At 39.5% G+C, this 20,089-nt stretch overlaps 1 protein-coding gene across 4 annotated transcripts in view; it reads left to right on the top strand.

Annotated features, from left to right (window-relative positions):
* The window catches only part of CDKAL1 (CDK5 regulatory subunit associated protein 1 like 1), a 669,276-nt gene that overhangs the window by 624,881 nt on the left and 24,306 nt on the right, over positions 1–20,089 (top strand). For all 4 annotated transcript variants that reach the window (XM_007197148.2, XM_057555487.1, XM_057555486.1 and 1 more), the window contains 2 exons: positions 7,805–7,888; positions 10,861–11,025. In XM_007197148.2, the coding sequence (XP_007197210.2) occupies positions 7,805–7,888; positions 10,861–11,025 (249 nt within the window). The remainder of the gene's footprint in view (positions 1–7,804; positions 7,889–10,860; positions 11,026–20,089) is intronic.

The raw sequence follows: 20,089 nt of genomic DNA, 5'->3' as shown, positions 1-20,089 counted from the left end.
CTGGTTTTAGGGCTTTTGGTAGTTTTAGATGTTGAGCAGTTTCCTATACTGCCTGGGCATTATAGAGCTTGCCTAGTCTGGGAAAAAATAGAGGTAACATACTTGTGCCGAGTCTGTGATAAGGAAAGGCAACTTGTTTGAGTTTGTCAAGAGGATGTTCTAGAATACCAAAAATGTACAGGCAGGTAATTAAAACGTGGCTGGTTTTCAAATTGGAAGTTCAGTCAGCTCTCAGGTACAGATCTCTAATGCTGCAAAGGGATCAGGTCAGCATTTGTCATGTACGTACTTGCTGTCTAGAATGACTTTTACGAGATCAGTAAAGCACTGTTACTGTACTGTTATTGTTGGCTGTCAACCAGCAGAAGAAAATGGCTTTGTTATTAAGAATGGCATTTGCCTCCAACTGGGAAGAGCCTCCCTTGGGTTGCCTTTCTCTTACTGGGGTGGGCACATAGCTAGAAGGAAACCAGCCAACAATTGAAGACAAAAGCACAAGGGCCATTGTTAGAAGAAATTTCGTAGTCTGATTTGATTCAACAGAACCACCTTGTGTCTGGTCTTTGTAACTTTCATCATTGCTTTGGGAGGAAGGACTTTCAAAAAGCCAAATTGTTTTTCAGTTTTTCTTTGGTGTTTAGGTTATTTCTGAAATGTGAAGAAGGAATAATAAAGCCACTAAGATACTCATGGCAATTACTAGATAAACATAAACACTTTAGAGGTATGGATATTCTACCTCAAAGGAACATTCTTTCCCTTTTGAACACGTTTAATTCTAATAATAATTATAGCTAAAGAATATGTGTTTCTTCACACAGAGGATAGTGTTTTTTTTTTTAATCTAATAGAATGTATTTCCTGTCATTGTTTAAGAGTCAGATACAAGTCCAGCTCCTTTCACAATGAACTGTCCCACATCTTCTCTCAGGAATCCTTAAGTAGACCAGTAAACTGATGGCAAGCATTTTGAATATGATGGACTTAGAGGCTCATTACTTGTTTTCTATGCTATCATCATTTTTGACACACATTCCTGTGTCATGGCCTTATTTCATTATAGAATGGCGTTGTGGAGTAAGGATGATATTAAATTTTAATGTTATTGCTATTATTACTGTTGACTGTTTTTAGCGTTAAGTATGCCTGCTTCTTTAATTCCAGCCTCTGCAGGGCCAGAAAACAGAAGTGTGCATAAACAGTCAGGAAAATTACTGTATACCGTGGAGACCCAGCCTCGCATGTTCTGCCTGTTGTGAATGATGAATCAAAATGGAAAGGTTATCATTTTCATTAGCTAGGAAAGAACAAGACCATACTTTTCTCCAAGTGTAATTACAGTGGTTCACTGGCAACATTACACTGCAGTAATTAGTCTAAAGGTGTATGTGAGGGCAGGCTTTTGCACAGACACTAGAAATATTATTTCAGAGTTTAAGGTCACAGCCTTGTGTTTAACATGTTCCAGGCAGCTTAGGGGAAAAAAAAAAAAAAAACTAATTTGACTGGAGGTAAAGAAAGACATTTGACATTTCCCAGAGTCATGCATTCAGAAACCAGTCAGGTAGAAAAATTGTATTTTATTATCTACAATAAAAAAAAAAAAAAAAAAAACTTAGCTGCAGAAGTAGCATGTCAGAATACTGTATAGGATAAACATAGATAAAATTTAAGTTTATTAGGAACGTGCTGTAAATAATTATGAGAGCGTTTGATATGTATGTTTTAAATCTGTATTTTTCCACCTAAGGCAATTGGACAGAAAAATTAATTGCTAGAAACTTTTCAGGGGAAGCAAAATAATTCCTCTACCTTCTTATAACTGTTTTCAAGAAATAAATATTTCTCTTACACAGGTCTTCTAATATATATCTGTCCTTTGTGAATGTTTTTTGGATACTCTGAGTGGTTATATTGAATTAATTAAAATCTCTCTAACCTAACCCTTCAGAGTAGAAAGTGAATTGCAGTTATTTTCTAAAGCCACACCTCAGGCTTTCTGTTTAAGTAAAACAAAAGTGAGAAGAAGGGGAAAAAAAAAAAAAACTAGTTAAAAGTAAGATTTACATAAAGTTTATACTTTAAAGCCATATATGGGTTTAAAAGAAACTCTTTGCTTCTTCTAGTTCAAGGAATACTTATACAAGTAACATTTCTTACTGGGTTAAAGGTAAAAGCCCAAGCACTCTTAATGTCTTTGTTAAATTTCAGTATTGTCTGCCTGTCTTGAAGCAATTCTTTTTAGTTTCTCTCTTTAAATCCTTAAATAGCCATACAGAGTATTGTTTGTTTTAGGACAAATGGAGAAATAGAATGTGCTTGAATGAACATTCATTCAGCAACCAAATTCTGTTGGAAACCACTGCTTTTTTAATGCAAGTGTGTGTTTTCTGTGTGTTATCTGGCCATATGGTTAGAAGTGATGTTTCTCACCACTTAAGGCACTCGGGAAATTTGAAGCATAGATGTGACACAAATAACACAGCCAGCTGATTATGTAATGTACTGTAAAATCTACCCCCAAATTGAATTTTAAAAAAACATTGCTTTTTGTTTGTCACAGATGTTTCTCTGCTCAAGGAAAAGCCATGCACTGCAGAATCAGAGCCATGATGTTGTACGTTTTCTGCAGCTAGCAATTAAATAGGAGACATCAAGTAGCAGGAATGCTTCCAAGACTTCTTTCTGCCACTGAGCAAATCACCGCATCTTGCTGGACCTGTTTCCTCTCTGTGAAATCAGAGATTGCTAAGCCCCCTTCATGTTCTTACCTTCTTTGTCTATTTAGGGGAATAGGGTCTTTTCTCCCTTTGTGGTTTAAAAAAAAAAAAAAAAAAAAGCATAAGAGCTTTTCTCATATCTTTTCAACAAAGCCTAGAAAGTTCTACTACACTCCTTTCATGGTGGGAGCCGTAGTTCCCATCACCTCTGTGAGATCAGCGGTAATGCAGGAACCTGTGGACGTTTTCTGTACCTTCTCTTCCTTCAGTGACCCAATCTGTGAAATGGAGGGAAGGTTTTTACAAGACTATTTCTATAGTTCATTTTTCATAAAATGTATTTATGAAGTCAGGTTAAAATGTACTAAGTGAAGTTCTGAACGTCCTTGGAAAAGCCACTGTCTTCACTGACATCTGATGAATAAATTACAAAGTGCATCTAGGTTGTTACAGTAGGTACCAGGACTGACAGCCACTTTGAAAAGTCCTGACAAATGTCCTGAAAGTCAAACTTTGTAAATGGAAATTGAGTTTCCCATAAAAGTGCAGGGGGTTGTATTCCCAGCCCTAGTTCGTTCGTTCGTTCTTTCTTTCTTTCTTTCTTTCTTTCTTTCTTTCTTTCTTTCTTTCTTTCTTTCTTTCTTTATGGCTGTGCTGGGTCTTCGTTTCTGTGCGAGGGTTTTCTCTAGTTGCGGCAAGTGGGGGCCACTCTTCATCACGGTGCGCGGGCCTCTCACTCTCGCGGCCTCTCTTGTTGCGGAGCACAGGCTCCAGACGCGCAGGCTCAGTAATTGTGGCTCATGGGCCTAGTTGCTCCGCGCCATGTGGGATCCTCCCAGACCAGCGGTCGAACCCGTGTCCCCTACATTGGCAGGCAGATTCTCAACCATTGCGCCACCAGGGAAACCCTTTTTTTTTTTTTTTTAATACATTTATTTATTTATTTATTTATTTTTGGCTGTGTTGGGTCTTCGTTGCTGCTCACGGCTTTCTCTAGTTGTGGCGAGCAGGGGCTACTTTCGTTGTGGTGCGCGAGCTTCTCATTGCGGTGGCTTCTTTTGCTGCAGAGCACGAGCTCTAGGCACGCGGGCTCAGTAGTTGTGGCTCACGGGTTCTAGAATGCAGGCTCACTAGTTGTGGTGCATGGGCTTAGTTGCTCTGTGGCATGTGGGATCTTCCTGGATCAGGGATTGAACCTGTGTCCCCTGCATTGGCAGGTGGATTCTTAACCACTGAGCCACCAGGGAAGTCCCCCAGCCCTAGTTCTTAAACTCTAAAATGCTCTAGAAATTAAAGAAGCATTTTATTTAATCAGCTATAAATTATATACCTGTAAAGAAAATCAGAAGGAAAAGAGGTTATTTTAAAAAGGGCTTTGTTGGGAAGATTTTGACAGGATTCTTCGGGGTTCAGGTCACTGAATAGCTCTATGAAAGACTTTGTAAATGTTTCTTGGTGGGTATTAAGATCACGTTGTTACTTTAAGTGCAGCAAGAAAGTACCTGTAATTTGCAGAGGGCTCTAAGCATACAGTTACTGTGAAAAAAGAGACAGCCTGGATTTAGAGTACATATTTCCTTCATCTGAAACCTTGTGAGCAGACCAAATCTACCATGAATGACGACTGAGAATTTTGGAACTGAAAGGTCCTCTAAAAATCAGAATCTACTTCCTCTTCAGCCCTGCTCACCTCTCCCCAGCTCCACGTCACTTCTTCCAAACTCTCATTTTTTTCTATGAGGAAAGCAGAGTCCCAAAATGTAGCCAAATCTCTTTTACCTTAAAAATAATCTACCCAGACCCATGTCCTCTCACCCTACTGTCCAGTTCGAATATGTGGCATTTGATGGTTTTGAATAAACCTTCTTCCTCTTCCTCTCCCCTGGGCTCTACTAGAACTGTGCATTCCTGCTTCTGACCATTCCTTCTCCCTCCAAATAACTTCCCCCTTTCTTCCTGTCCTTGAAAGTTCCAGTTATCTTAAAATCACCCTCCAGACCGACCGACCATTCTTTGGGTTTACAGTTCCACTTGCATCTTAATCATCCCTGCTGAACAGCCGCATTGTGCTACCAGTCACAAAGTTTATGGAAACCATTGTTTTCAACCTCCTCTACATTCTCAAAATATATGTGTGTGTGTGTGTATGTATACAAATATTCTATAAACTCAGGAGTCTGTTCATTTTTTAAATTACTCAAGCAGTCTTGTTGTTAACTTCCTCTTCAAAGAGCTTGTCTTAAGCCAGCGATGTAACCTTGCCTTCCTGCCGGAGGTTCCAGCTCTTAGGGAAGGTTCGGACAGGGATGGTGAGTAGCCCAGGAAGCCGCCTTCTCAGCAGAATATCAGCATGTCAGCAGAGAGTAGATGTTGCAGAATCTCAGAGAAGACACAGTGTACACCCATCGTTCTCTAAGACAAACTGGTCCCTCTAGGGCAGTGGTCCCCAGCCTTTTTGGCACCAGGGACCAGTTTTGTGAAAGACAGTTTTTCACGGATTGGGGGGCTGTAATGCGAGCGATGGGGAGCAGCACGTGAAGCTTCACTCACTCGCCCGCCGCTCACCTCCTGCTCTGCGACCCTGTCCGTGGCCCAGGGGTTGGGGACCCCTGCTTTAGTGGATTAGCTCTGCCTTTAGCATAAGAGAAAGCTGGGTGGCTGTAGTCCTAGTGGCCTAAGGGTAACGGTTGCCCTTTTTCTCCTGAAGTCCTGCTTTTTCCTCTGAGAACAGGACTTCCTTGCTGGATAGCAGAGGCATTCTTAGGTAAATCAGGATGATTATCCTAAATCTTGTTATGTGGTCTTTAACCATACTGGGCTATCGTGTGGGGCTGGGGAGAAAACAATTGGAGAGTAAGGAGGTGGCTCATTTGAAAAAACATTTGAGGCTAATAATACGTTTGGCCCATAAGTTTCCTTATTGTCACCAGGGCAAAGTTGCCTCTTCCAGAGTTCCAGCTGAAACCCGCCCCCCCTTCCTTAACTTCCTTGTTGTTTTTAAGGTTATTTGAAACAGTTGATTCTCTTAAAGGTCATATTTGATAATTCACTTCATTGCAACTTCTTTCTTAAAAAAAAAGTACTGCGTAGAGCATTTATTATTTGTTTTTGTTGGATTTTTTAGGGGTTGGGGATAGACTGCGTCAGTTTTTCATCAAAGTCCTATCTTGCTTATGTTCATTTTTGCTCAGTAGCCTCTGGGGGACTTTAAGAGCCTCACCAATGAGACAGAATCCATAGTTGAGGGGACCAAAAGGGTGATTGGAGAGGTGTTTGCCACTATAAATTACTGCCCGTAGCAATTTTCCTGAATCCCTTTGGCAAATAATAGTTAAATACTCACATACAAATAGTTCTCTGATGGTTGATCGAAAGCCCTGCCCTCTACTGTATAAACATAGCAAGTCTTTCTAACTCAATATGTATATATTACTGTCATCGTTATTCTCTCCAGATAAAATGGAATAGCCCAAAAATGATTACTACAACTGTCCACGTTAATTCCAACAAGAGGAAAGAAGCGGCATACGTTTTCAGTGGCTCTGCTCTCTCGTATTGTTGTTAATTTCCTGAAAACTTAATGTTAGATGAAGTGTAATTGCAGATTTCCTTAAGAACCATTGACAGATACTTATCTTAAGTTATAAGCAACTCACACTGTGAAATGTGTGCAAACATTCTAAGTTTCCTTCCAGTAGAATATACTTCAGTGAAACCCAATATTCATCAGTCTTTTTTAATAAACAGGACCATTAAAGCTCAAAGTAGAAGCTGGGAGTTGTTCTTTTGTTTCTCCTTGATCTTTAAAAGAGACAATAGTGCGGGAACTTTTCACTGGTTTTCAAGGAGTGAGCTAAGTTAAGTGTTTGATAAGTATCCTAGAAACCTTACAACCTTCGGCTAAGGGGGCTACATTTGAATGAGAGAGTGAAAAAGAGCAAATTATGGTGTTTTTAGGTATTGGCATTGTATAATGGACAGAAGAGTTTGGTGTTCTTGTTTTTTTCTTTTTGTTAGGTGGTCTATTTAGTGCAGCTGTGTTTATGTTTCCTGAGTGGTAACTGCCTGAACATGGTGACAAGTCCCTACATATGAGAATAGGGATTTCGTTTAAAAAATCTTGCCAATGTGCTTTAACATAGAGGGTTGTATTTATCAAGTAGCAATGGCAAAAATGATTCCAGGCACAATTATCCAATACAGCTGGTTTGCTAAATCAGACATTTTGACCATGTTGTAAAAAAAAAAAAAAAAGTAATGATACTTTAAATGTTGCATTTCACAGTAGAATGAAGTTGGAAATAGTAGACTATTTTGAAATGGTCACATTGCTTTAACCAACGTTTTGGCTGATTTAACTTCTTGGTTATTAAAAATGCATGCTTAGGTCGTAAATATAGATCCTGTAGAGAATTAACAGTCCCCTATTTTTGCTGTCTTTCTCTTAAAAAAATAAAATGAATATGGGATCATGCCTGCAACAAAAAAGAGACAGTTGCCCATGACAGAGAAAACGTATATAACAAGTAAATAACTGAATTAATCATAATTTCAGAATTGCATGTAACGTGAGAAATGTTTAGGTACAGGGACTTAATGACTAGTTTTTAAGGTATTTTCTTTAGTGTTACATCCCTCATAACTCAAATTAATGTTTATTACCACTTTCATATTGCCAAAATATTTTCATGAATTTGGATTAGAAGCAGCTTGTTCTGGCTTGTTTTGCAACTTTGTTTCAAGAAAAACAAAGTGATATTTAGAAGATTTTTGTATGTCTTAGAAGCCTTAATTATCTAACTTATGTTGAAGAAGGAAATAAGATCAAGTTTTGTTTCATAGTTCTGTAAGAAAATAAGATTTTGTTCTACACTAATTTTATATTACTACATAGATAATAATGTCTTTCTGGAAATTTGAATCAGTGATTCTTGTATTGGCTGTTAAGTAGCTAGCAATCTGGAGTCTACTTTAAATTCAAGAAGACACGACTTACTGGTCCATAACTATTTGGGTTGGCATTTATTTTGGATTCTCAGGTGTTTGCCCTGATCTCTCCTGTTTTTCTCCCCTTCTCTCCACAGATTGGTGAGAGACAAAGAGTGTTAGTCACAGAAGAATCTTTTGATTCCAAGTTTTATGTTGCACACAATCGATTCTATGAGCAGGTAAGAGATAATCCCATGTTCTTAGGGTTTCTCCAAAATGAGAAAGACTTCTAAAAGTAAATCAATTTAAGCAAAAGAGACTTAAAGCAGGGGGGAGGTGTAGAATCTTGTCGCAAGAAGGCTATTTTATAGCATCAAGCCAACCAGGCTAACATGGGGCTTATCTTTGTGGCTTAATCTCCAAAACATTCTATACAAAGGAATAAGTGTGTTTTAGTCCTCATTCATCTTTGACAGGACCAGCCTCTGGCTTTGCGGAGTTTGGAACAGGCAATTCTCACTGCCAAAATCCCCACAGCCTGGCAACGTGGAGGGGAAAGTTCTGTCCAGAAGACAGGAAGGATGTCTGTACCGGCGACATCAGCCTGGAAGGGCAGGGATTTCCTGTCCCTGTCACAGCACTCACACAGGCTTTTGATTGGTTGGTCTGTTGGTTGGCTTTTTTAGTTTTGTTTAGTTTCAGGTGTTGTTTTTTGGGGTTTTTTTGGTTTTTTTAACTTCCACATTGATAAAAAAACGCTGGGGGCAAAGGGAAAAGAGTCTGTTCGTTGGACTCAACTCAAGTCGTGTGAACAACTCTGGAGACCAGCGTAAGGATCAAACCAACTTCACTATGAGAGTTTTGTTCGAGGCCAACCCGAAGGGCTCCCCACTCCCTGCCCGTTAAAGTAGCGTGCTTTGCCCCACCAGCAGCCAGACTTCTATTTCAGCATTTGGGATTCCACTACCCCAGGTGGTAAAGCAGTTCAAAAGCGATTGAAGAAAACAGTGCCTCCTTCAGGGGCCATGGACCCTGGGAAGGGCCAAGGAGGAGGTGTCATATGCCCCTCCAGGTTACAGACTCTCATAAGGGCATAGGGATTTCATGGGTCATCCCTGGATCGTATTCGCTTTTCTTAATATCAAGTGAGTTTTCCTACTTTTCTTTTTTTTTTCCTACTCTCATCAAATGACAAGTGAAATTTTTTTCTGTGGGTCATGGCTTGGGAAGGCTCTTCAGGCCAGCCTGGGCAAGTCACGTAAGGGATGGGCAAGGGAAGCCGACCGCCCATGTTAGAAAGCAGGGAAGCAGGAGCTGGAGGGGCCTCCAGCGTGGATGGTCCACGTGGAATCGTCTCAGACTGGGCACTGGGTCCTCAGGGAAAGCGGGGGAGCTTTTCATGGCCCAGACTGAAGGTGCCCTGCTCAGTCCCCAGTAGAGACTACAGTTGAGGATGGATTCCGAACACTGCATGTTTGAGCTGAGTCTGTCTTCTCCGTTTTCCACCTCAGTAATTGACTCCAGAGAACCATTTTCCTTTTCAGGCCAAACTTCTGCTCAGCCCTCAGGAGGAGCTTGATCGTATTTTGGTTGCCTCTTTCCTCTCCTTTCTCTTGCCATCTGGGTTTTCGCCTCAGCAGGGAACTTTTTTCCCCTTCATTTTAAAGGCGATGGCATGCCTCATTAGCTGTTTCCTCCAATTTAAAGCAGTCGAGCTTTTTCCAATTATTAAAACCGGAGGGAAAAAAACACTGAGCCCTTCATTCAGATCAAGGCAGCAGATCAAGGAGAGTTATTTTCCCCGAGAATAGTACCAGATCTCCCAGGGATAGTTTGCTCTAGAGATTTTCTTGTTTTATAAAAACTGATTTAAAAGGGCTTTCATATCCTGATACTAAAGCTCCTGTAGTCCATTTGCTTGCCATGAGTAATCCACCACCCAGGTGACTTTTCTTCCTATACTTTGATGAAGCAGTGTACTCAGTGGCCATAAAAAATCAAACTCAGAAAGACCAAGATCCATTTCTGCCTCTCGGAGAAATTGGCTGTGGAACTTCTGGCTCTCATCTGATTTTTTTTTTTTTTTTTTTTTTGCTCTCTACAACCAAGCATATCAAAGATTTCATGGGAATTATTTTTCTACAAAAAGATGACTTCCAGAAGATTGTATCTAGATATCAAAGTATTGCTGGATTAGAATTAGTCTATTTATCTTGGATTATGACTTGAAAAGATTGGCAAGTAGCTCAAGTACTGAAATAGAAGTGTGAGGGAGACATAATACATACAAACTACCTGTAAGTCCAAGAGGAGGGGAAACATTTGCTCGAGGTAAACAAGTACCTCCGTCAGTAATCTCTAGTGGAAAGGGACCATCTGACAGTTTCCTGTGAGCCAGCCAAAGTACCCTTCAGAGGCCTGCTTCTACGTGGAGGTAGAACTAACAAATACACGCTTTTCATAACAGAGCGAAAGAAATGAATGACAGCCATCAGTTAAAGGAGTCATTTAGCTCCAAACACCAAGGTTTGGAATATTGAAAAGGTGGCTTTGAAATGTTCTTCCTCTTCCCCCAAAACACACACCCACATGTGCACTTGCACACACACATATGTACCCAAACATGCGGGCCTTTATTTGAAGTGGCTGCTCAAATCCTGACTCTGACAGCAAACTTGGAAGGTATTAAAAGTACAAGGCTTTCATCGGTGTTGTCCCAGTTTTCTTCATTGCCTGGGACAGCCAAGAGCAGGGTATCAAAGGCCTGTCCAAGAGTGACTGGCTGATGCCTCGGGCGGTTCCAGGCCTGCCTTCCACGTGCCCTAGGACCACAGGCATCCCACAAGGAGAGAGCGCTGTCTGTAGCCCCTTACCCCTCCCAGAAATGCCTCCCCTTCCTGCGAGATCCCCATGTCCTTGAGCACCTGGAAGATAGAGCCCACTTAGGAAGGGATCCCCAAAGAGAAAAAGGACATTAAGGGACAAGTGAGGAACTCTGAATAAAGTGTGGACTTTAGTTAATAGTAATACACCAATATTGGCTCATTTAATTGTGACACATGTATCATACCAACATAAGACGTTAATAAGAGGGACACTGCGTCTGGGGTATATGAACTCTCTGTGCTATCTTAATAATTCTGTAAGTCTAAAACTGTTCTAAGATAAAATTTTATTTTTAAAAATTAAGCCTTCTCGAATTTTTTTTAAGGTTTTAGTGCCAAAGAACCCCACATTCATGGGGAAAATGGTCGAAGTGAACGTTTATGAATCAGGAAAACATTTTATGAAAGGGCAGCCAGTTTCAGATGCCAAAGTATACACGCCATCCATCAGCAAACCATTAGCAAAAGGAGAAATCTCAGGTTTAACAGAGGTGAGTAGAAGATGCTTTTCCTCTCTACCCTGCTAGTAAAACAGCAGCTCTGGAAGCACAGTGATTTCCCACCATGTTTCTGTTATCATTTATAGTACCCTTTTTATGTATGCATGAGGCTTTAATCCTTTCTGACAGATTGAAATCTGAATTAGAAAGATGCATTTATGCTGATGCCTATAGCTTTGCTTCTCTGCCTGTGAAGGGAATAAGCTGTTTCTGCTTCTAGGCTAGAAACAGAGGGCAAAAGCCATTATTTTCAGGTGAAAGATTTAACACGGAAGATGATCTGATCCAGTATGTTTCTGTGTCAGTAGATCCTGAGTGGAAGGGGGTAAGGAAAGGATAATTTTTGTGCTTTGCAAAGCTGTTTGTAATATAGGAAAAACCTACATACAGTTAAACAGGCATTAAACCATGTCAGTATATGTGGTTATGGTGCCTTTCTCTAGGGTGTTAGCTGAATATCTGCTTGAGTAATGTGGAGTGAAAATTAAACATTTTTTTCTTTCTATAAAAAAGTAACCTGACCCCTATTTTATACCTTGGTAAATACGGCTGTTTGCCAAGCTCTCTCTTACATTTCATTGAGCTACAGCTGTAAAAGCTGATGGAGTGTGAAATGAAAATGTGTATCACATTTCTAAGCATCATTTGATGTCCTTTCTTCAACACAATTGTTAAGTGCTCCCCAAAAAAGTATATAGCGACGACTTAACATTCAGAACAATGATGAGTGATATTTATCTGGCTATATAATTCCAAAATTGTTTTAATATATGTATTATCTTTTCCCTCAAAAGAAATGTCAAGGGCATGTTAATTAAGCTTTAGGATTAATGACAAAGAAGTTCATATTATCTATATTCTCGCTTATTGTGGTGGTGGACTCTGGAATCCAAATGTGAGTGACACCCTCTCATGAGCTTGACGAGGACACGTGAAGAAGCCGTGTGTACAGCCATCTGACCGATTATGGAATGACGTAGGCCAGCCTTTGTCCAAACCCTGCCAAGCGTGTCATCCTGCTCAACCAGGAGTGAACTCTCACACTTGATAAGCATAACCGTTAATGTTTGCTGTTGTTTAGAAAAAAATCATACATCATACGTGGGGCTTTGGATGGATGGCCAGGAAGGAACAGTGTAATCCAGCATTTAAATTATATTGCTAGAGATTTGGCTTTTGACAGGTTAACTACTACTTCAGAAATTTTTAAAGGAAGTGGCTTTAAAAAATTTTTTTTCTGTTTTTCCTCACGGTATGTTTTACAAGGTTGATTTTAAATCGCCACGGTGAAAAGGATTTTATGACAAATGGCAGTGGTGGGCAAATTATTATTTCAAGACCCTGCCTGCTTTAATTCCTTCATGTAAGCCTATTGAAAAGGGTGGTATTTTTTTTTAACATCTTTATTGGAGTATAATTGCTTTACATTGGTGTGTTAGTTGCTGCTGTATAACAAAGTGAATCAGCTATACGTATACATATATCCCCATATCCCCTCCCTCTTGTGTCTCTCTCCCACCCTCCCTATCCCACCCCTCTAGGTTGGACACAAAGCACCGAGCTGATCTCCCTGTGCTATGCGGCTGCTTCCCACTAGCTATCTATTTTAGATAGTAGTGTTTGGTAGTGTATATATGTAGCATTTGGTAGTGTATATATGTCCATGCCACTCTCTCACTTCGTCCCAGCTTACCCGTCCCCCTCCCTGTGTCCTCAAGTCCATTCTCTACATCTGCGTCTTTATTCCTGTCCTGCCCCTAGATTCTTCAGAACCATTTTTTTTTTTTAGAGTCCATATATATGTGTTAGCATACGGTATTTGTTTTTCTCTTTCTGACTCTGTATGACAGACTCTAGGTGCATCCAGAAAAGGGTGGTATTTTAAAACATCACATTAATAATACACAAATAAGGAAAAGCAGTACCCTTTCACTGGTTCCTTAACTGTAATGTTGCTTTCTAAAGGGGCAGCCCCATTTAAATTCCATGGGACAGCTTTTTCTATTCTCCGCTGCCTCCCTCCAGCCTGGGAAATGGTGTCATCAGTTCTCTCAACAGGCCTCCTCTGAGCTGGGATGACCCCAAAGCCCTAGGTGAGACGAGGATAAAGGTCATTTGACTGCTGGCCCTTCTGGGCCTCTGGGAATTATAGTTTGATCGCATGCATGAGGCCAGAGGGTTAGGAATATTGATTTGGGCATTTACATTAAGGGAAACATCAGGCAAGTCCTTTATCACCATTTGAGACTTCATGTAAATTAATGAACATAGCTTTATGCTTCATTATTTGTCTGCTTTTAAAGATATGCCAAACTCAGGGTCAAAAATCCTTCCCTAATGAATTTGTCCTGGTGTTACAAATGGTTTTGCTAATGATATGAACCAAAATAAATTAAGCAGGAGGAGAACAGCTTCCATTTTTCTAGGATTTAGAAGTAGATGATAGAGGTTATAATCCTGTCTCAGACATTTTGAGTCTTTGAGTACTGATAAAGGTGCTGGGACTCTTTAGTGAAAAAATGAGCCTCACCCTGTGGATGAAGTGTGACCCCGGAAGCAGTTACACCTGAGTTTGCATCTGTGACTTGCCAGTTTACCCGAGGCCTGTGACTCCTCCGAGCTTTAGTTTAGTCTGTTAAATGTGACAATAATGTCTGTTTCATAGGGTTGTTGAAAGGAATGTATTCAATAGTGTATGTAAACCACCTAAAACTATTTTGGGGACGTAGTAAATAGTTACTAAGTGGTTATTTTCCCTTTCCCCCAAATCTAGCTTCTCTAGAAAGAGCAGACTCTGCAGATGACCATGGTACTATCAGCTTTGGTCTTGTGATCACGCAGTGCACGTTGTATTGGAGTGGGGGTGATCTATTAGGGTAATTTATTCAGTGCCAGAGACACCAATCCCGTCAGAATTTCTATCTTCTTAAATTTTCTAGGCTTTTTCTGAGTTTTTCTAGACTAATAACCTCCTCATACACACTTTGTAAGGAAACCTAGAAAGGCCAAAGCATCTAAAGCAAAATATTGTATAAAAAAAAATTATTTTCCATAGTAAATGTATTTCCTTAATTGAGAATTTTAGGATTATTCTTTAAGTATTTTAGCCCTATGCTACTTTGGACTTACTTTGTCTCACTTTAGGCACTGTTGACCTCTTTCGATAAAACTGGTGAGGGGTACAACAGACTAGGGGGAGAAGCACAGGCTGGGTACGAGTTACGAGATCTGGATTATAGGATTCTGGCATTTGCAGTAACAGACTCTTTGACCTTTTGTATGTCACTTAGGTTCCCTGGACCTCGGTTGTCTCTAAGACTCTGTGATTGAAATATTTCATTTGACAAAAATGGATTGAATGCATACCCTGTGGCAGGACTTTGAATTCTAATTCTGTACTGTAAATATTAATAGAAATCAGGCCTTGTTATTTTCAAATAATAATAGTTACATAAATGCCCATAACATGGTGGGAAAGGAAAGCTATAGTAAAGTCAAAAGCTTACTGTCCTCTCAGAAATGATATTCTAATAAAAACAGCATATAGTAATATCTTTTTATGGTTATTACTATTCCTCTTTTCAGTTCAGTTAGAGGAATGGAGGAAGAGGGGAAGGGGAGAATAGGATAGAGAGACAAAATTAGTCTGATTATTTTTAGGGAAGGTGGGAGCCAAAATGCCACCTCTAACCTAATAGGGAACATTTTAAAATAAATATCATTTAAGGGTAATTAATTTCAGAAATAGGTTATGTAATAATTATCCAATGGAAGGCATTGTAGAGTTCAAAGGGATAAATATAAATCAAAGAAAGGATAGATCATGCCCTTTTCTATGGAAACTGTCAGGCAACTTTGTTCTTAGCGGGGAGAAGAGATGGGAGGAAGCAGGGGACACATAAATTTTCATAGACGTTCCAGGACAGTGATTCTCCAGTGTGGTCCCCAGACTTGCAGCATCAGCGATAAATGGGAACTTGTTAAAATGCAAATTCTTGGGTCCCAACCCAGGCCTGAGCCAGAAATTCTGGGAAAGGGACCCAGTAATCTGTTTTTTAACAACTTGTCCAGGTAATACTGATGCAGGCGGAGGTTTGAGAGCCCCTCTTCCAGGAAAATGATTCTCAAGTGGGAAGGAGTGTTTGATATTTGTAAAAACAGTATGTTTAGTGAAAGGGGCCAAAAGAGTAGGAACTTGGGGAAAAACAGTTTTGCGATGTTTTAAGAGCATGATATTTTTACCATGTTCTCTCGTGGAACCTAAATCTGTGTTAACACATCCAATTTAATGTGATGATCTTTTTTATACAATTCATGTTTCTTGGAAAATTACTGTGCTGTTCAGGCATTCCATCTGAAGAAAATCTTTGGGTAAACAGGACCTAGTGTCACCTGTACCAAAATCCATGACTATTTGATAATATGAAAAATCATCTGAGAGCCATCATCAAAGAGTAGGATCAAAAAGCTGTTTTGCTTTAACTCTATTCTGGAGAATTTCTATTGCAGAAAATTTCAAGCATATACGGAAGTAGAGAGACTAGTATAATTATCCCACCTACTTATCGCTCACCTTTAACAGTTATGTCATCTCTGCTCTTATTCACCCCCATCCCCCCTCTGATTCTTTTGAAGAAAATCCCATTTACCATTTTATTTCATCGAGGTATATATCAGAAAATATCTCTGAAAGATGAAGACTCCTTTTAAATACAGTATCAAATCTAAAATAATTAACATCAATTCTTTATCCAGTTAATTTCAACACAGTGTTCAAATTTTGCAGTGTTTTAAGCAGTTTGTCTGAATCAGAAGGCAAATCAGGTCCACTCATTGCAATTAGTTAGTATGTCTTATAAGTCACTTTTAATCTATCGGTGTTCCCTTTTCTCTCTTTTTTTCTCTTTTTGTATTGCAGTTTATTTGTAGAAGAAACTAGGTTGTTTGTCCTGCAGCATTTCCCACAGTTTGGAATTTGCTAATTGTATCCTCTGATACAGGCTTCTCTGTTCCCCACTTGTTTTATAAATTGGTAGTTAGATTTAGAGGCTTAGTCAGATTCAGGTTTGGGTTTTTGACAAGATTACTTTGTGTGATGCTGTGCATTTCCATTATGAGGCATAGAACGTCTGGTTGCCTCTCTTTATGTGTCAGTGGTTGATGAGCATTGCCTAGATTCATTGAGTCATTAGGGGTTTCAAAATGGTGGCGTTCTAATTCTGTCTCCCCTTCCTCATTTATTAGCTAAAAGCACTTCCATGAAGAGAAACTTAGCCTTACTCATTTTTGTTTACCCTGAGGTACATTTCTGACAGGAAAGGTGAGATAAAGGCTTGATGTCTTTCTCTCTGTTTACCAGTTTTAAAAATTTGAGTTGATTCTGTAACATCCTCCAAAAGTAGCCAATGAGGGTTTTTTTAGTATTATTATAAACTCATGGATTTTGCATGTTTGATATGGTTTTATCCATTGCAGTTATTATATTTAATTGGTGCTCAAGTAGTTGCATTTTTGGAGAGTGGAAGCTCATCAAATTGGCTCCTCAATCCTTTGACACAGCTCCTGAAGTCTTTGATAGTTACTTTGCTTTTTGATGTGACAAGATGTTCTAGGCTCATTCTTTGCTCCAGATCGGGAATCAGCCATGTCTCTAAGGAGCCTTGGTTTCTTTTAGTTAAACAAATGATATTTAGAGCCTACAGTGTGGGCTATTTAATTGGTCATTATATTTATACCTTTCAGCAGGTGGAGCTACAAAATCCACCCCCCCTTTTTTTTTCAGTTCATACTAATGCTCCCATCCAGGTCAAATTCTGAAATTTTCTGTCTTGCACCTGTAACTTCTTTCTTCCATCCCAGTTCACAGTAACACCGTGTAATTATTCATTTGTTTTATCCTATAATATTCACGTAACTGCCTAATAATAACTATACCAACATGATCACCAACAATATGATTACTGAAAGCAGTTTAGGTGGTGGTGGTGGTTTTTCCGCTGTTTTTGTTCATAGAGTGCATCCCACTAGGGATGTACAGGCAAAAAATAGTTCTAAAGGCACCCGAAATAATTCTTCTTCATACAGTTATACCAACAAATCAGTACATAAATAGGAGTATTCGTTTTCCATTTCTTTGAATTTTTAACACTTAATTTTGTTTCATAATTATGTAAAATACTTTGCAAAATCGAATCTACAAAAGTATTCTGAGAAGCCCAGCTTCTACTACTCCTGTCATGTCCACCCTGTTTCCTTTCTTACCTATTTAAGGAACTGTTTTTGTCTGTTTTAGTTTTCAGTTTATTCTTCCAGTGGTTTGTCTTAACAATGTAAACATTTATATATATTACATACTTTTTATTACCTTCTTCTTAGATAAATGGTGGATACTTTTGCTATTTTCACTTAGCAATATATCTTGATGGTTACTGCCTAACTGTATATAGAAATTCAATGAATGTTTCTAATGATTTTTCTTAGGCTGTTAAACAAAATACGTGAAAGTCTATATTGCTCTAGCATCTGAGTTGAATAATATTACCCTGTATGAAACCCAATACCCTTTTGGTCAAAGAAAAGACAGGCAGAATTACCTTATAGAGAGGACTGGCTCCTAGACCTACAGGAGTGGACCACAGCCTGATGGAAGGCATTAAAGTGGCCAGAGAAACAATAGGCCAGAGGATAGAAGTGGTCAGACATGCAAGCAAAACAAGGAAGGTCCAGAGCCAACACTGGCAGAAAACACCTGTGTCCCAGAAGAGAGGCTGCTTTGGCCGGTGGACTTCAAAAAGTCAGAAAGCTATCCCTGTTTAGAAATGAATGCATCTGGTTACCTTAGCCTGGTACCATTATACACGTGATTCATTTCCTTCCCTTTGTTGAGTCCATGATCACCAGACCACCCTCTGAATATTGTTTGCCTTTCCTATGCAAATCTGCCTTACTGCAGGAAGAAAACAGATTTGTTCAGCCCCCTGTAAATGTGCTGTTTATAAATTGGCATTCCAGTTTTATACACTGGACTCCTGAGTCCCATCCACGTGATCCCTTCTGTAGATGCTGGGCGGTTGAGTTTCTGAGCTTTCAAGGCTGTGAGCCAAACCCCGGGCCATGTTAAATCCCCTAAGGGAACAAATGCCACCCCATGTGGCCTCTGGAGAGATTGCAAGGGATTTTTCCTCTCTCTGTACCTACTCTGCATTGCCATTGGCTAAAGACTCCACGCCTACTGCTATGACACAAAGCCAGTATTTATGGAGTGTTTATTATGGGCTAAATACTGTATCTTACACGCGTTCACTCACAGTATCCCCATAATGCTGTGAGGCAGGTACTATTCTTATCCCTATTTCAGAGATGAGGACTCTGAGCATCAGTAACTCAATAAATAATAACAACTTATCCAAAGTCACAAAATTAGAAGGTGGGAGAGGCAAGCCAGGATTTATTTCCCAGTCACACCAATTTCCAAGCCTGTGTCCTTGTTTTTGAATTGTGGTAGAATACATATATAACATAAAATTTACCATCTTAACCACTTTTAAATGCACAGTTCAGTAGTGTTAAGTACATTCACAAGTTGTTCAGCCCATCTCCAGAACCCATTTGTTTCATCTTATAAAACTGAAAGTCTATACCCACTGAACAACTCCCCATTCACCCCTGCCCCTGACAACCACCCTTCTGTCTCTGAACTCACATACGAGGAATCATAACAGTATTTGTCTTTTTGTGCCTCGTTTCTTTCACTTAACGTAATGTCCTCGAGGTTCATTCCTGTTGCTGCATGTGTCAGAATTTCCTTCCTTTTGAAAGCTGAATAATATTCCATTGTGTATTTATACAACATTTTGTTTATCCATTCATCCATCAGTGGACACTTGGGTTGTTTCCACCTTGTGGCTGTTGTGACTCATGCTCCTGTGAATGTGGTTGGACAGATATCTCTTTGAGATTTTGCTTTTAATTCTTTTGAGTATACACCCAAAAGTGGAACTGCTGGATCACATGGTAATTTTAACTTTTTTAGGAACTACCATACAGTTTTCCACAGTGGCTATACCGTTTTACATTCCCCCCAGCAGTGCACAGGGGTTCCAGTTTCTTTCATATCCTTACCAGCCCTGATTATTTTCTGGTTTTTTGGTAGCAGCCATCCTGATGGGTGTGGGATCAAGCCTGGGTTTTTAATCCCAGGCCTATACTACCTTTCCTTTTTGAGTTGCAGGAGTCTTATTTGACAACTTCTGGACAGCAGTTTCCTTTTATATAACAGAGAAGCTTACACTAGGTACAAAAAAGGAGAGAAAAAAAAAGTGATGAGAAATTGGACAGTATTAATCCTCTTCTCTGTGTTCTGTTAAAAGTGGTTCGAGTTGTGAGTTTGCCTTAGGAATACATGGGAATGTGAGCACTACTGCTGCTTGGTAAAGACGAACCAGATTTACTGCTGACGTTCTTTCTCCTTTTATGGCCCATGTTATAACAGATCACTTGAATCCTCCCATTTCTAGGATCGATACTTAAGAAGTCAGAGCTATTTTGTGCCTGGCAGAAGAGAGAGAAGAAGAAAATTCTCTCCTAATTCTAAACTTAAAAGTAGTCAGTTTTATTCCAAAGTTTTCCTTTTATTAGTTTTATTCCTAGTCATAGAGAATTGCTTTAAAGAAAGAAGAGGTAGCGTGGCTTTGTGAAAAGAGCTCGAGATTTGGAACCTGTCAGGTGTGGGTTCAGATTACAAGTACAATTCCTGTGATGTTGTACAGCACACTTTCTTCAGTCGCTCTCTTCATCTGTAAAATGGGCATAACTAATTCGCAGAAGATTAAATTAGATAATGTGGACAGCGTGCCCAGTGCATAGTACATATGTTGATATTTGATAAAGGGATTCAGTAAGTATACCTTTAAAAATCAGTGATTTACTGGCTTCTATTTTAATATTTTTACTTTAATTTTCTAAGTGGTACTTTGCTTCCATTGGTCGTCACTGTACAACACAGTATAGCAAATAAGAACATGGATTCTGGGTTCTGATCACCTGCGTTTGAATC

Source organism: Balaenoptera acutorostrata, chromosome 10 (genome assembly GCF_949987535.1).
Source record: "Balaenoptera acutorostrata chromosome 10, mBalAcu1.1, whole genome shotgun sequence".
Lineage (NCBI taxonomy): Eukaryota > Metazoa > Chordata > Mammalia > Artiodactyla > Balaenopteridae > Balaenoptera > Balaenoptera acutorostrata.
This window is presented reverse-complemented; position numbering and strand designations above follow the sequence as displayed.